This window comes from Neomonachus schauinslandi, chromosome 7 (assembly GCF_002201575.2).
Source record: "Neomonachus schauinslandi chromosome 7, ASM220157v2, whole genome shotgun sequence".
Taxonomy (NCBI): domain Eukaryota; kingdom Metazoa; phylum Chordata; class Mammalia; order Carnivora; family Phocidae; genus Neomonachus; species Neomonachus schauinslandi.
The window spans coordinates 150701089-150717268 of NC_058409.1; the positions used below are offsets into that span (position 1 = coordinate 150701089).

Genomic DNA, 16180 nt, shown 5'->3' on the forward strand with positions numbered 1-16180 from the left:
GTCTTCAAGTATTCTGCAATTTGGAAGAGACGTTACTTATTCTCTGGGGTAAAAAAAAAAAAAAAAAAAAAAATTATTCCATAGGACCAACAAGTGGGGAATACAGGAAGGAGAATATGGCAAAATACAAAATGAACCCTAACTGAACAGTTTTGAACTGAAGGACTTCCTTCTAAGATTAAGGGACTCAGGCCAAGACTGGAGGGCTTGGCCACTTGAAAATCGCAGGTGGCTCCGACCTCTTGGCTTCCTCCAGCTCTGAGACAAAATGATGGTTGTCACAAATAGCTGACTTTATGCTAATACTCCAATTACAAAGAAATTTTTTGGATTTCTAAGTAATCTGAACAGATAAAAGCAATATTCTTGAATTCTCCAATTTCAACTTTAAATATATTTGTTTTAATTGACATAGGCCAATTTTTTCTTTCAGAAAATGAATTTAAAAACTAAAAAGAATATTCTTGCTTTAGTATAATTTTAAAATTGGTAAAATCACATCTTAAAGAACTAAGTCAAAGAATTTTAATACAAAAGTTCTTGAAAATTTTATAAAGTACAATATAAACGTAAGAGTTCCCAAAAGAACAGTACATTTTGCAAAACCAAACTGAAATTAAAATAGAAACAGTGAGTGCCCCCTGCCAGCCAAGTGGGGAGGTGAGGCCATGAATGCAGGGCACCTGTCCCACCTCATCTCCTTCAGGAGACCCACCGGCTCCACAGCAAATCTCTGAGTAATGAAGAAAACTTGAAACTGTTTGGGAAATGCAACAATCCAAATGGCCTTTGGCACAATTATAAAGTTGTGGTGACAGTACATGGAGACACTGATCCGGTTCCAGGAATCGTTATGAATTTGACCAACCTCAAAGAGTATATGGAGGCGGCAATTATGAAGGCCTTTGATCATAAGAATCTGGATCTGGATGGGCCATACTTTGCAGCTATTGTAAGCACGACAAAAAATGTAGCTGTATGTATCTGGGAAAACCTCCAGAAATTTCTTCCTCTAGGCGTTCTTTATAAAATAAAAGCATACGAAACTGACAATAATATTGTCATCTATAAAGGAGAGTAGCTTTTAGGGGTTAATACTGTAGAAAGAGTCATTTCTTTCCATATTTGAAAAGGTCTTTTTTAAAAAAAATTTTGTTTGAGAGAGAGAGAGAGTGTGTATGTGCATGAGCGGGGAGCCTCACATGGCGATTGATCTCAGGACCCTGAGATTATGACCTGAGCTGAAACCAAGAGTCAGACGCTTGACCGACTGAGCCACCCAGCTGCCCTTTGTAAAAGGTCTTTATCCCCTTGGACTATCAAGAAGTCATCATATAACTTATACCTCCACATTGTATTCTGGAGTGCCTGATGGATTGAAATCATTGTAGGTAAGACCTGCTGTAAATTCAAATGTATTTTAAAACCAAACTCGTAAAACATCCCGAGTATCATTTAGAGTCTCTAATGTACAGGTTAAAAATCACTTCATTTTCAGTAAAATGTTGTAGTGTGGAATTTAAAGGCCAAATAAATCAATTTTTGTCTTTCTGTTCTCTCGTTTTTGGTATTCACATTTTTCTTGCTATAATATGAAAAGCAAAGATGTTTATAAGACTTATAGTACGTGAAACTTAAAAAAATATATATATATGGGCGATCACACAGTCCGAGACACAGACAACATACACTTCTTCCTTGATTACATCTCGAGTATTCTAAGGGCACAAGGTCATTCAGTGAAAAATGAGACACACAAATCACCTTAGGCAATGCACTGTAGATGGACGTACAAGGACTGATGGAAATACCCCTTCAGTGCACATTGTTCAGTGAACTTCTGCACAAGTTTGTTGAACTATGAATTTCTAGCAAGGAACAGCACAATCACTGAATATTTGTTGGAGTATCAGTAAACTATTATATTTGTCTGTTTCCAGACCTTATGGCCACCTGTACAATTTTAATTCAGAAAACTGAATCATCATATGTATCAAATCCTATGACAATAATCAACATGAAGGATGTATTATACTGTAAAGCATCTCTTACATACAGGTTTTCCTAATCAAGCCGATTTTGTTCTGATTATAAACTTACCTGCTTCAGGTAAATATAAAAAAAATAAAATAGAAAGATTCCCTAAGTATTTCTTCTTTTTAGGATGTTCATGCTGAATAAGGACAGACACGCACACATGCCTAGCTTAAACACTGGCAGCTATTATAATGAAATTTTAGCAAATTATCACACTATCTGTGGAAAACAGACTACTAGCTTTTCATCTAAATCGGATTTGAGGAACAATTTTAGAATTTGTAGAGCCCAATACTAACCCAATTTGTCTTTAGATAAAACTCTTTTTGTGTCACTTAACTTTTTTTTGAAGTAAAACTATCAAACAGGACAACAGAGAAGAATGAGGAAATCTACCTGAGGTAGAATTAAAAAAACACTTAGACCTTTTTTTTTTTTTTAAATATTTTTATTTATTTATTTGAGAGAGAGAATGAGAGAGAGAGAGCAGGAGAGGGAGGAGGGTCAGAGGGAGCAGCAGACTCCCCGCCGAGCCGGGAGCCCGATGTGGGACTCCAGGATCATGACCTGAGCCGAAGGCAGTCGCTTAACCGACTGAGCCACCAAGGCGCCCCCACTTAGACCTTTTAATGTCAGGAAAGCACAGGTGAATGAATTAGACGGTAAAAGGAAGAAAAGAGTGAAAAGTGTGACGTCTAGCAAAGTAGGGAGTCCTCATCTAATAACATGCACCTACAAATCATGAACAAGAAACTCATCTATACAATAAAGGAGTGTGAACTAAATCTTCATTTAGCAGCACAAGGCAATGTCCAAAACGGACAAAAATACACCTGCATATTAGCTAGAAAAATGGAGGTAAACACCAGGGGCCAATAACAGAAACAATTTAGAATTGATTCCACTGCGGAACAGGTCTGGGGAGGGAAAGGGTCTTACTCCTTTTCATTTATAAAGCCTTCTGTATTCCTTGGCTTTTTTTTTTTTTAAACTATGTGTAATTATTTTCATCAAAAATTTAAAGGTTTTTAAAACAGGGATTCTTTTTTTTTTTTAAAGATTTTATTTATTTATTTGAGAGAGAGAGAATGAGAGACAGAGAGCACGAGAGGGTAGAGGGCAGAGGGAGAAGCAGACCCCCTGCTGAGCAGGGAGCCCGATGCGGGACTCGATCCCGGGACTCCAGGATCATGACCTGAGCCGAAGGCAGTTGCTTAACCAACTGAGCCACCCAGGCGCCCTAAAACAGGGATTCTTAAAACACAGTTCACAAGATGACCAAGCACAGGCTGTCGGCCGTAGGCTGTGGCTCGGATGAGCACCACACAAGGGTTTCACGGGTTATCTCACAGAATCCTCATTAAGCCCACAGAGAAAGGGAGTCTACCCAAGGTCTGGATTCAGGTCTGCCTGGCTGGCACCAGATTTTGTTCATTGCCCCAGGTAAGGAGCCTTTGGAAAAATCTCTGCAACTCCAAAATAAGATGCATATCCAGATCACATATCAAAACCAAGCCACAATTTTTCAAGCGAAGCAGGAAAAACATTACACAGAATGCAGAACTGAATGTCACTGCAGTATAATTACCCCAAGAAGCAAAACGAAAGGTTACTACAATGGCCTAAATAATGTAATTCTAGATACACCATTAAAACATATTCAAATAATACATTCAAAGAAAAGAATCTGACTTACTCTAGAACAGTACTTGGGATTTTCATGTTAAAGAATTTGCGAAATCTCATCCGAAGCAGTTAACCAGTACTATCTCAGATCCTCAGTTTTACTTTTCTTTTCAGTAAACTAGGACAGTCTGCAAATTGTGTCAGTGCATTAGGGTAACTAAAAATGAAACAAAGGCAAAATAGGTTTAATATCGCAACTTGAAAGCAGCTGTAAATATAAAATGACTTGGAAACACCACAGAATTAAACAAAATGAGATAAAGAAAAATTCTCTGTGGATTTTGTTCAAATTATTCTCATGTACTCTCCATGCACATTTCTCAGGTGGTGATCATACATTTCTTTCTTTGTTCTGCTAATTGGATGCTTTTGTTTCTGACAATCCTAAATTCCACTAAACATACTGCTTGGGATGGGAAAAGCTATCTTCATCAAGATAAAAAAAACTTTTTTAAAAACCCAAGACCAACTTCTAGTAGGCCTAAGTGGTGGTTCAGTTTTGCTATGTTTCTTGCCCTCATGTTCACAAGTCCCTAAATAAAGGAGATAATGAAGGGAAAGTGCCCGCAGCTAACAGCGATTCAACCAAGATCACGTGAAATCAAGCCAACACAAAAGGAGAGGCTTATACACCCTGACCTCTTGAGCCGAAAGCTCAGAGCTAGAACTCTTCTAGTCCAGCTTCAAGGACAACAATGTTTTCATAACCTGACATCGGGCAGGTGGTGGGTGAGTGAAGCAAGTTCCACAGGCTGGAGGGGTGCAGTCTGCACAAGGACCCCGGAGCACCAGTCTGGGTGGCTGTGGATTAGACCTATTTAGCTCTTCTCCACAACCACCACCAATTACCAATGAGTTACCTCACCTAACAAGTAGGAAGCACCTGTAAGTCAGTCTGCTCAGGGACGCCTGACTAAAAATACCCCACTGACCAAAGACTCCACTTCCTACTTGTGGGCTCCCTCCATCCTTTGCGTCTTAGAGCCCAAGACGCGGGTTGGAGAGCGGGGACCTCTGCTCCGTAAACAGCAACACGTGAAAGCATTTAAACTGTTCTCTGGTGTTGGCAGGATGGCTGACTAGGCCTTCTCACATTTAACTTTTAATATTTGTATTTCAGAAAGGAGAAAATTGCAGGTATAATTACAGGCACAAGTCAAGTCAGTATTGTTGAGTGCCTGGGTTCCCACTGGGATTTTCCCTCTGTAATTACATTACTGAGCAAGTAGGCGGGAGGACCGTTTAAAAGAACCCACATAACTAAACCCTCTAAGTTTACTGTGCCTCAATAAAACCCGAAACGATGGATTCCGAAGGCGTCCCTGGAAAAAGTACACGTGACACAAGCCAGCAGCTAGGGCTCGAGGAAGTCCTCCCCCGGGGGCCATGCACCGCTGCCCGCAGTCCGAGCACTCTGGGCACCTTCCACCCGCCTCCCCTGACGGGGCACGGGAAACCAAACTTCCCGGCGTCCTCGCCCAAACGTGGTTTTGCGGTCAGAGCGCTGGCATTCTCCGTCTGACTTTCTAAAGAGCGCGCAAAACGCCGCCACACAAAAACCAGAACCAAGGCCCTGAACGGACTGCCAGGTCTACGCTTTCCCCGAAGGCGGCTCGGTTCTGCGACCCACTAAGACGGAAGCCCAAGCGCGGGTGCCGGACGTGCCTCCCACCGACCGCGCCTGGGGCCTCCCAGCCAGCGCGCGCCTGCGGTCATGGGCCCGCCTCCGCCCGAGGTCTAAGGGCGCTTTTAGATTCCGAGGCCCGGGGCGCCCACGGGCCGCTACCTGTCCGAGTGACCTTGGCCAAACACGCCTCCCCACGCGCCGAAGACTCGGCCTGCGGCGACGCTAATCCGCGAGGCCCCCAGACCCCAGGCAGGGATCCCAGGAAGGGGGAGCGGCCCCAGGGCGGCACGCGGGGTCATGACCTTCACCCCGACGCAGCCCGACGGGCTTCTGAAAACGTCCGGCTGCCCTCTGGGTCGGCCCCACTTCTCGGGCGGCCTCCTGCCCGGGCCGGGGCAACTCAGCGTCCGCTCCGCCCTGCGGGGACCGTCCTACCCCCACCTCGGCCCCCGCGCCCTGCCCGCCCCGCGGCGCCGACTCACCGCCCTGGTCAGTGCCAGGCGCCGGGCGCCCAACAGCCGAGACACAGCCCGGACCCCCGACATGTCTGTCCTCCAGGGCGCAGTCCCACCAGCCTCCGCGCCAGACTGCGCCTGCGCATCTAGCCGCGCCCGGGCCGGGACGCGGGGACACCGCGCCTGCGCACCAAGCCACGACCCCGAGTGGGTGGTGGAGCATTGCGCCTGCGCACAGGACCGGCGGACAGTGGTGCTGAGGGGATCCAGGGCCCGGCGCTCCCCGGCCGGGGGTAGGTGGGGGCGGGGCCGAGTTCGTCCCGGGCCAGGGCCTGGGCTGTGTTCCGGAGGGGCCGGGGGTAGGTCGGGGGCCTAGGGAGGAGGCGGGGGGAATGGACGTAGGTTCGGGAGGGCCGCGGGGTGGGTAGGGGGTCGGAGTAGGTCAGGGCGCCGGGCCGTGTTCGGGGGTTCTGGGACTGGGTCGGAGTAGGTCAGGGCGCCGAGTTGTGTTAGGGGGCTCCGGGGGGGGGTCGGGGGTCGGGAGGGCTGGGGGCTGGGTCTGGGGTAGGTCCGGGCGCCGGCCCGGGTTCTGGGGTGGGGGCGGGCGCCCCGCTGACTCTGGGAGCCCCAGCGGTGGATACGGGCAGATGCCCCGGCGAGGGTCTCGTTCAGCTTCCCGGGCTATGTCTTCACTGACTCGCTTGATTCCGCCTCTGGTCCACGAAGTGTTTTTGTTCTTCGTGTGTTTTACGTAAGGTACCCGGAATCTTTTGTGGGACGAAGTGGTATGGGAAATAAACTGTCCACTTTCCTGTGTTTGGTATTGTATTGTTAGGATCTTTCTCATGCACAATTGCGTGCAATATAATTTTGAAATATTTTAGTGAGTTAATTTAAATTTACAATGATCCATCCACTCTTATTTTTTTAAGATTTTACTTATTTATTTGACAGAGAGAGAGAGCGAGCACAAGCAGGGGGAGCAGCAGAGGGAGAGAGAGAAGCAGGTCCCCACTGAGCAAAGAGCCCAGGACCCTGGGATCATGACCTGAGCCTAAGGCAGTCGCTTAAACCAATTGAGCCACCCAGGCACCCATATTTTATTGACATTTAGGTTGTTTCCAAATCTTTGCTAGTGTTAAATAAGGCAAGAAAGATTATAATTGTGTATAACCCTTTGTCTTACTTAGGATTAGGTTGCTTTTCTTAGAATTGTGTTTCCACAGGCCCTATGCCCCCTAAGTGGACTTTATTGGCTTGGAGGAAATGAAAACCATTCTTCACAGACCTACATTGAGAGTTTTGCAGTTTAGTACTTTCAGAACTAATTTTTCATTGCATAGTTACCACAAACTCCTTGACGTAATATTTTTGTCATTTCTTTATTGCCAGTTAGAATTTTATATTTCTAGATGTTAAGTGTTTATTGAAAACCCTATTAAAATGTTTCAAAATTGAATTGGATTCCTTTTTTGTTATGTAAGCCTTGATTATTTCTTTTTTTTTTTAAGATTTTATTTATTTGACAGAGAGAGACACAGCAAGAGAGGGAACACAAGCAGGGGGAGTGGCAGAGGGAGAAGCAGGTTCCCCACCGAGCAGGGAGCCCGATGTGGGGCTCGATCCCAGGACCCTGGGATCATGACCTGAGCCGAAGGCAGACGCTTAACGACTGAGCCACCCAGGCGCCCCTGATTATTTCTTGTCTAATCAGTGTGTTTTATTTGTGGCCATCACATAGAAACAAGCTGAAAGTCTCTTTGCTCTATTTTGTGAAAATGCCCAACCTAGTGCAAGTACTTAGTAAATCGGTAAATTCATGTTAACATTAGACCCCAGCCTAGTTACTGAGATACAGCATGAGCTTTAAGCAGACACATCTGTAATTATGGTGTTCATGCCACCAAAGTCAGGAGGCATGAGAGCCTTCCTAGCCCTGTCCCCATCTCCGCCACACACGCTTGCCTGGGCCTCTCCATGGCCTCTCCGTGTCATTTGCCATTTCCTGAGGGCCAGTGCTTTCGTGTCTTGCTATTTACATATTTTTGTGTACAACCATACTGTGAAGCTTGTTTATATTAGAGATCTTAACACCACTTCACTTGTATTTCACTTATTTGAGACCTCTTTCTCTCTCCGACTGTATCATGAGTGGCTATTGTCTGAGGCCTTGTTTTTTTTTTTTCTTTTAATCCTGTAAGGCTCAGTGCTATGTGGCTCATAGGTAGAACTGAGCCAAGTAGATGATACAGTTGTGACATTTATTTTGTTCCTTTTATATGGTTAATGGTTTTATTATTTACTTCAAGGTACATCTCCATGAATAACTTAAATGACCCCCCAAATTGGAATATCCGGCCTAATTCCAGGGCTGATGGTGGTGATGGAAGCAGATGGAATTATGCCCTATTGGTTCCAATGCTGGGATTGGCTGCTTTTCGTAAGTCATGGTTTTCCTAACATTTGCATTTGGGGGGGCTGAAAGTGTGGGTCCCAAAAACCTTGGGCTTTGGACCCTGACAGATGCAAGTGTACATCCCAGTGTTATCCCATACAGTGAGTCCTAGGCAAATTACTTAACCCCTATCCATTGAAGCATTGTGAGGGCTAAATAAAACAAGATACTTTGTGTGCAGTGGGTTTTAGTAACTATTAGCTCCTTTCCAGACTTAACTTTTCTGAAAGGAGCTCTCTTGGTTCAGTTGCCCTCATCAGGACTGACAGGGAAGAATAAAATAGGTGTAAAAGAAAACCAGTTTGGTCATCTGTTTAATGTTTAGGGAATCAGTCTTAAAACCTCTGCTCACCTGGCCAGCTTCTCTAGTTTGAATTGACTTTGGGGAAATTACCAGTTACTGGTCCGTTATAATTATTCCAGCCCTTAGCTTTTATTTTCTACTACATGATAATTTTCTGATGTTCAGGAATTAGTTTTATATTTTGTCATATCCCACAGTTTTGGATTGATACTTACGAATATGAGAAACGGAATAATTGGATGGAAGAAAATCACAAGCTGCCGTCTATTTGCAGTGATACTTTTTATGGAGTGTTTTTTTATGTGCTTAGATTTCTCAGGTCAATAGGCTTACCTCAGAGGAAGTGAAGGATGAAGAGAGTAGTATTTATCAACTGTTCATTTATCTACCTTTACTGTAGACTGTGCCAGGAGACTAGTTGACACCGATATTTGGCAATATAATTTCTATTTATTTATTTATGGGGGGGGACGCATGTGGGGAGGGGCAGAGGGAAAGGGAGAATCTCAAGCAGACTCCTCACAGAGTGTGGAGCCCGACGCAGGGCTCTATCTCACAACACCGAGATCATGACCCGAGCCAAAGCCAAGAGCCACCCAGGTGCCCCTTGGCAATATGATTTCTGAACTATGTAGTAAAAGATTTTTGGAGACTCTTTATAAGAATGCAAAGATAAGGGCGCCAGGGTGGCTCAGTTGGTTAAGAATGCAAAGATAAAAGTTTTTGGTGATCATGCTACCTAAGCAAGACAACCAAGAAGAAAATACAAAATATTCATTGACCCTTCTCAGGGACAGAAAGCAACATTTCAAAAGTCCAAGGAGGCAAGAACCTCAAAAGTAAAGGTTGTTATGAAAGGCTATAAAAGCTAGAGTTTGGAAAGGAAATGGAGTGATGAGAGTTGCCCCGGGGCCTGTCCCAGCCTCAAAACTAATTAATCATTGTTAGTCAGTGTAATGTTAAGCCTTCCAATTCCCTCACCAAGTTCATCACCCTAGCCATAGGCAATAGGTAGTGGTTCCAAGGGTTAGGAGAGCTTTGCAAGGTGGCAGGCTGGTGAGCTTCTAAGTGGCAACACCCTTAGGGCTGGGTTTGGATCTGCCCAGTCTCTGACCTAGAAGCAGGCACTGTGCAGATCGCTGAATCAAAAAAACTACCTGATCTTGTCAGCCTCCATGGGAGTCGATGTTTAGTTTTTTAAGAAAGTGCCAAAACGTTTTCCCGAGTGGTAGTACCATTTTGCATCCTCATCAGCAGTGTGTGAGTGATCCATTTTCTTGTTAGCCTCACCAGCATTTGGTGAGGCCACTGTTCTTATTTTACACCCATTGTGGTTTCAATTTGCATTTCCCTAATAGTTAATAACGTTGAACATGTTTTCACATTCTTATTTGCCATTGGTATAGCCTCTTCCACGACATGTCTGTTTCTGTCTTTCGGCCATTTTGTAATTATACTGTGTTTTCATGTTGAGTTTTCAGAGTTTTTTACTACATCCTAGATTCTAGTATTTTGTTGGATATCTAGTTTGCCAGTATCTTTTTCCACTCTGTAACTTGTTTTTTTATTCTCTAAATGGAGGCTTTCGCAGAGCAAAAGTTTTAATTTTGGTGAAGTTCAAGTATTTTCTTTCATGGGTCATGCTTTTCCTCCTGCAGCTCTTTGCCTAGCCCTAGATCCTGAAGGTTCTGTCCCACATTTTTTCTTGAAAGTTTAGTTTTACATGTCCATGATCCATTTTGAGTTAATTTTTTTTTTTTTTTTTAGTATAATGTATGAGACTTAGGTTTTCTTTCTTCCTTTCCGATCTGTTTGTCTTTTGTTTCCTTTTCCTTTTCTTGCGCTGGCTGACATTTCCAGGCCTCCACTGAGAAGTTCCCATCTTATAGGAAGAGCATTCGGTCTTCACCATTAAAGGTGACGTTAGCTGTGGGTTTTCATAGCTGTTCTTTATCAAGGCAAGGAAGCTCCCCTCAGTTTTTCTTTTTTTTTTTTGAGTTTTTATCACCAGTGGGTGTTGAATTTTGCCAGATGTTTTTCTGTATCAGTTGATGGGATCGTGTGATTTTTCTTCTTTAGACTATTCATATGTTGGGTTACAGTGATTGATTTGATCATGGGTCATGGGATCCAGCCCCATGTCAGGCTATGGCTTGTGCTCAGCAGGGAGTCTGCTTGAAGATTCTCTCCCTCTGCCCCTCTCCCCACTTGCATGCACTTTCTCTCTCAAATAAATAAATCTTTGGGGTGCCTGGGTGGCTCAGTCATTAAGTGTCTGCCTTCGGCTGAGGTCATGGTCCCAGGGTCCTGGGATCGAGTCCTGCATCAGGCTCCCTGCTCAGCGGGAAGCCTGCTTCTCTCTCTCACACTCCCCCTGCTTGTGTTCCCTCTCTTGCTGTCTCTCTCTCTGTCAAATAAATAAATAAAATCTTTAAAAAAGGGGCGCCTGGGTGGCTCAGATGGTTAAGCGTCTGTCTTCAGTTCAGGTCATGATCCCAGGGTCCTGGGATCGAGCCCCACATCGGGCTCCTGGCTCAGCCGGGAGTCTGCTTCTCCCTCTCCCTCTGCCTCTCCCACTGCTCATGCTCTCTCTCTTTCTCTCTCTGTGTCTCTGTGTCTCAAATGAATAAATAAAATCTTTAAAAAAAAAAATCTTTGAAAACAAATCTCCACTTGGTCACACCATATAATCCTTTTTACGTATTGTAGAATTACATTTGGCAGTATTTTGTTCAGGGTTTTATGTCTGTGTTCATATGGGATTTATTATTTTAGCCCTTTGGCAGAGTTCTCTCTTCTCCACACTTACTTCAGCATCATGTTTTTTTTTGTGTGTCAGTTATTGTATTTTTCAGTTCAAAATGTTCATATGCTTGTTTTTGTATCTCCTGTTTCTGTGCTTAGACTTTGTATTGTCATGCCTGCTTTAAACTCTTTGTCAGGTAACCCTAACATCTCTGTCCTCTCGGTATTGGCATCTACTGATTATCTTTTTACACTCAATTTGAGATCTTTCTGATTCTTGGTATGAAGAGTGATTTTCAATTGAAACCTGTGTATTTGGGGCATTATGTTGTGAGGCTGACCTTTTATTCGGACATTCTGTGGATTCTTCTTGGATAGGGCTCTAGCAGGGGAAAGGTGGCTCCGCTGCCTCACTCCCAGGTGGGGATGGAAGTCCAAGTTCCCCACTCAGCCTCCGGTCCCCTCATTACCACTGGGCAGGAGCCAGGGGTGCAGCTCCCCCAGGTTTCCACTGATGCTCCTCCCCACTTGGCCACCTCTGACACCACCCCCAGGGGAGCAGGAGGGGCTCCCATCAGCCTTTGCCCAATGGATGGGGATGGAACCACAGTGACTTTGCTGTTTGGCCGGAGTGGAGTTGTTATTGTTGAAGTTTCTGTCTTGCTAGGCCACCTTTCTAGCCCCTTGGCCAGAGAGAGCAGACTTGTGCTGGGGCTTTTTGAAAGAAAGTCTTCACCATTGGCATTTCAGCTCCAAGTCCGGGAAGTGTGAGGCAAAATGAAACCCCAGGGGACTCACCACCGTAGCCTTCCTTGGGTCCCAAGGTCCCTTGCCAGTCTGCCTGCGGTTCTCCACCTTTAAGAACCCCCTGGGTTTGCCGTACTTACGACACAGGGTTTCCGACTGTGCTGAGCAGGAAGAATAGGAAAGAGTACTTCTGTTCCATTCCCCCAAAAGCAGGAGCCCCCACTCTCTTCTCTGCCTTAGGAAACTGGGGCTGTGCACAATTGTGTTTGCCCAGAGTCATAAGGCAGGGTTCTCCAGGATCAGACCCAGACTTAAGGTTTTTCCATTCTGCTTCCACACTTCCCTCTGTGCACGTCCTTGGTGATCTCCCCCACCTGTGTCACGCCTCTGTCCCACCTCTTCCTGGAGGCCTTCCTGATTCAGTGCCACGCACCCCAGACTTGCCCGTAATCACAGCCTGTACCATGTAGTCTGATGTGCAGCTCGGTGTGTTCTGTACTGGTCGCCACTTGTTCCACGTGTCAGTGGTGGTACTTCCGTTGGATCACACCTGGGTTAAGGCAAGAGCGGCCTCCTCTGCCCCCTGCTGCACCCCCACCTCTGATCTTCCACTTCTTACCAGAGTCTCTGAGGACCTCTGTTGTTCAGGCCTGCTGACTTCCAGAGCGTGCTCCAGCCCCTCGATAGAAGCCCTGCAGCGACTCCTGGACACCGTCTGCTCAGGACATGTGATGCCCACTCCTGTCCCTGTTCATTCTGCCTAGGGGGGCCTTTCCTACCAGCTGCTCCTCGTTTTTCCAGACTGGTTCCCATTCACCTCTTTCGTGAGCCCCTCCCTGACTGCACCCCAAACGGAATTAGTCCTTCCTTCCTCCCCTTCTCACAGAGCTCTCAGTGCTTATCAGATGATACTGTAACTGCTGCGCTAGCGGCCAGGCCCCTGCCTGTGAACTTCAGTGGAAGGAGGAGATGAAGATGACGTGTGCTTTCGAGTTTCCGTTACCAGTGGGACTAGACGCTGTTTGTAGGTGAGGAAGGAATGCGTTTGGTCTCACGCTTATAGAGTTGGGGTGGCAGCAGCACTTCAAGTGGAAATGACTTGCAGGCGCACGCAAATACTGCCTCAGAGGATGGTTCCCAAGGGACGCAGGGGAAGAAGACCCGAATGGCAAGGACACCGCCTTGAGTGCTGGGGAGGGAAAAGGAGTCTCCCCGGCACTGGATTTCTCCATGCAGCAGAGGACAGAGGCCCAGCTGCTCCTCAGTCTGCCCCACGTTTGTGAGAGTCGAGTTGCCCTGGTTTGGGAAAAGGGAGCCAGGCCATGTCTTGAGGTTGAACATCTTCCTCCACCTTATTTTTATGTACCCTTGTCAGAGTAGAAGCGAGATGACCAGGCAGGTCTGAATGTACTTTGCAGTCACTCAGTTCTGTAATCACCTGCCAACATTACAAGAAGCATAGCAGTGTTGACTTAAACCTTGGCAGTAGGACATGGAGGCCCTGTGGCCAGAGTAGGCATTGGTGGTGAGTTTGAGAGCAAAAGAAAGCAGTGGTGGGTTTTTTCAGGCAGAGAAGATGAGGAGTCTGGAAGGGAACTGTCAGCAATCTTGTCACACTTGTCCTTGGGGACCCTTACCTGATTTTAAGATAAGAATTTTGATTATTATATGGTTTCATACAAAATGTTACCCGTACCTTTCAGGGCTTCAGATTTTATTGAAATGCTGTCCTTAGCTGCTTTATGCTTTTTCAAAATAAAGATTATAAAACTTCAGCTCTGACTTCTCATTAAGTGTGTTTTTCTCCCCCAATTTATTCGTGTCAGGTTGGATTTGGTCCAGGGAGTCCCAGAAAGAAATCGAAAAAGAGAGAGAAGCGTACCGTCAGAGAACAGCTGCTTTCCAGCGGGATCTTGAAGCCAAGTACCATGCCGTGATCTCAGAAAACCGGCGTGCAGTTGCTCACTTGTCTTTGGAACTTGAAAAGGAGCAAAACAGAACGACTAGTTACCGAGAAGCCCTTATCTCTCAGGGGCGCAAGTTGGTAGAAGAAAAGAAGCTTCTGGAACAGGAGCGGGCTCAGGTCATGCAAGAAAAGAGACAGTTGCAGCCCCTGAGAAGTGCGTATCTGAGCTTCCTGGAGAAGGAAGATGACTGGCAGAGGAGGGCCAGGCTTGTGCTGAAAGAGTTTGAAGATGCTCTTACAGAAAGACAGAACATCTACTGCAGCCTGTTCCTCCCCCGTGGCAGGCGGCTGGAAATCGAGAAGAACTTACTGGTCCGAGCATCCACTGACCCAGTTGCCGCTGACCTGCAGATGGCGGCTGGCCTGACTGACATATTTCAGCACGACACATACTGTGGCGACGTCTGGAATACCAACAAACGCCAGAATGGGAGACTCATGTGGCTGTATCTCAAATACTGGGAACTGACTGTTGAACTGAAGAAGTGTAAGAGAGTTGAGAAAGCCATCCTAGAGAAGTAGGGCAGGAGCGAAGTACATCTTCAGTGATGCTGTGGCGTCCCGGGGTATCGCCGTGTTGTCGGTTCCTTCTGCAGCCACCTTCCAGCTGAGTGGTCTTCCACTCCCACCACCGTCTGAGTGGGACACGGTCTCTTCCTTGGCCCTCTTCAGCTATAAGGATGCAGTTTCTCGGGAGGATTTTTTTTAAGCTGTAACATTTTATTAGGCTGAACAGTATAACGTCATATCTTTGCTGTAGGGTAAGATTGTTTTTAAGAAAGTCAAATACAGTATCAATCCTCACTGTAAGTAGTTTTCTGTTTGTTTTTATCACTCCCTAAATAAATTCTGTTTTCTCCTCAAATTACTTTTCTCTCTCCTAGAATTATAAAAAGAAGTTGTCAGGTAATGGATAGAACTGCCTAATGAGGACAGAAAATAGTAACATTATCAAGGTTTCTTGCTGGTGTGAGCATCTCTCCCACCAAAGGGAGAGAAAGTGTTCCTTGTATCCAGTTGACACCCTGGTATGTGTTTGGGATTTGGCTTGTGTCTGTATTTAGTAAGCACGTATTATTTATTAGCAATGACGTATAATAAAAAATCTTGCCATTTAAAAGCAACAATGCCACCTATGTGTGTAATTCTTCACTCTTTATACAATGTTTTTACATAGATTATCTCCATTTTACCACAAACTGATCAAAGGTAGGCACTTGCCCATTTTTCACAAAGCTAAGGTGAATCAGCCTCTCACACGTCACCCCTGTAATCCCAACATGGGAAGAATATGCAAAATCAGAGAATGGGACGCCTGGGTGGCTCTGACTTTTGTTCAGGTCATGATCTCAGGGTCCTGGGATCAAGCCCCGTGTGGAGCTCTGCTCTCAGCGGAGAGTCTCCTTTCCTCTGCCTCTGCGCCTCCCTCTGCTCATGCTCACTTGCTCACTCTCGCAAATAAATAAGGAAAATCTCTAAAAAAAAAAAAAAAAAATCAGAGGAAAAGGCGCGTGGGGGCAAGTGAGGAGCCTGTGCAGCTTCCAGAGTCTTTTCCCAGGGGAGTCATGGGAGTGCTCCCTCCCACCGCCCCCCCTACCAGCAAGGAGCGTGAACTCTTGCCAACCTGGGACCCCCAGAGACAGCCCAGCGCTGATGTTGATGGCTGGTCACGTGGGTATCCTCTGCTTGGCACGCACCCAGATTGCAGAATCCTGGAAGGAAAGCCGGTATCCTCTCAAACTACAAAATTTAGACACAGTGGGCTGCCCTTCCTGGTCGGTGGCAGGGAGGTCCTCTCCGAATCCCGGTTCCCCATGCCATCCAGGGGCCAGCCTTGCCGCAGGCTTTTGGAAGGCCCACAGTCTCCTTCTGCAGGTGAGGCAGCTGGACCTGCCGTCAGGAGAAGCTCTCTGGGCAGTGCGGCCCCAGAGGTGCTGGAAACTTAGATGCAGTTCCTCAGTAGCAAGTGGCCCAGCAACGGCTGCGCTGAGGTCCGCCTGCTTTGGAGCCCCGTTTCTACCCGGCCTGCCTGCCTGTCTGTGGCAGGGAGACAAACTTCGGAATACTAAGCTGACAAAAAACTTCACGTCTAATTGTAGGGGAATGTCATTAGAGCTGGGTTTGGTCTGGGGACCAAAATGCTGAGGACTTACGGCCC

The 16180-nt window shown here is 46.1% G+C and overlaps 2 protein-coding genes across 7 annotated transcripts in view; one reads left to right on the plus strand and one right to left on the minus strand.

Moving 5' to 3' along the window:
* The window catches only part of SDHA (succinate dehydrogenase complex flavoprotein subunit A), a 31077-nt gene extending 25131 nt beyond the window's left edge, over positions 1-5946 (minus strand). For 4 of the 5 annotated variants that reach the window (XM_044916654.1, XM_044916655.1, XM_021687090.1 and 1 more), the window contains exon 1: positions 5833-5930. In XM_044916654.1, the coding sequence (XP_044772589.1) occupies positions 5833-5895 (63 nt within the window). In that variant the 5' untranslated portion in view covers positions 5896-5930. Of the gene's footprint in view, positions 1-5832 lie in introns of all 5 variants that reach the window. The other variant, XM_021687089.1, reaches the window with a different exon arrangement.
* A 98-nt stretch (positions 5947-6044) lies between these two features.
* CCDC127 (coiled-coil domain containing 127) lies at positions 6045-15141 on the plus strand. 2 transcript variants are annotated; one of them, XM_021687120.1, is made up of 3 exons: positions 6045-6098; positions 8115-8245; positions 13883-15141. In XM_021687120.1, exons 2-3 carry the CDS (start codon positions 8125-8127, stop codon positions 14542-14544), a joined length of 783 nt encoding a protein of 260 aa, XP_021542795.1. In that variant the 5' UTR covers positions 6045-6098; positions 8115-8124; the 3' UTR covers positions 14545-15141. The 2 variants fall into 2 exon arrangements, with proteins under 2 accessions (XP_021542795.1, XP_021542796.1); XM_021687121.1 differs by lacking the exon at positions 6045-6098 and adding an exon at positions 6118-6164.
* Positions 15142-16180: the final 1039 nt, after the last annotated feature.

Coding starts and splice junctions, on each gene's coding strand:
- CCDC127 (XM_021687120.1), top strand. CDS start 8,125: ATGAATAACTTAAATGACCCCCCAAATTGGAATATCCGGCCTAATTCC. Junction 8,246..13,882: donor GCTGGGATTGGCTGCTTTTC/GTAAGTCATGGT, acceptor TATTCGTGTCAG/GTTGGATTTGGTCCAGGGAG.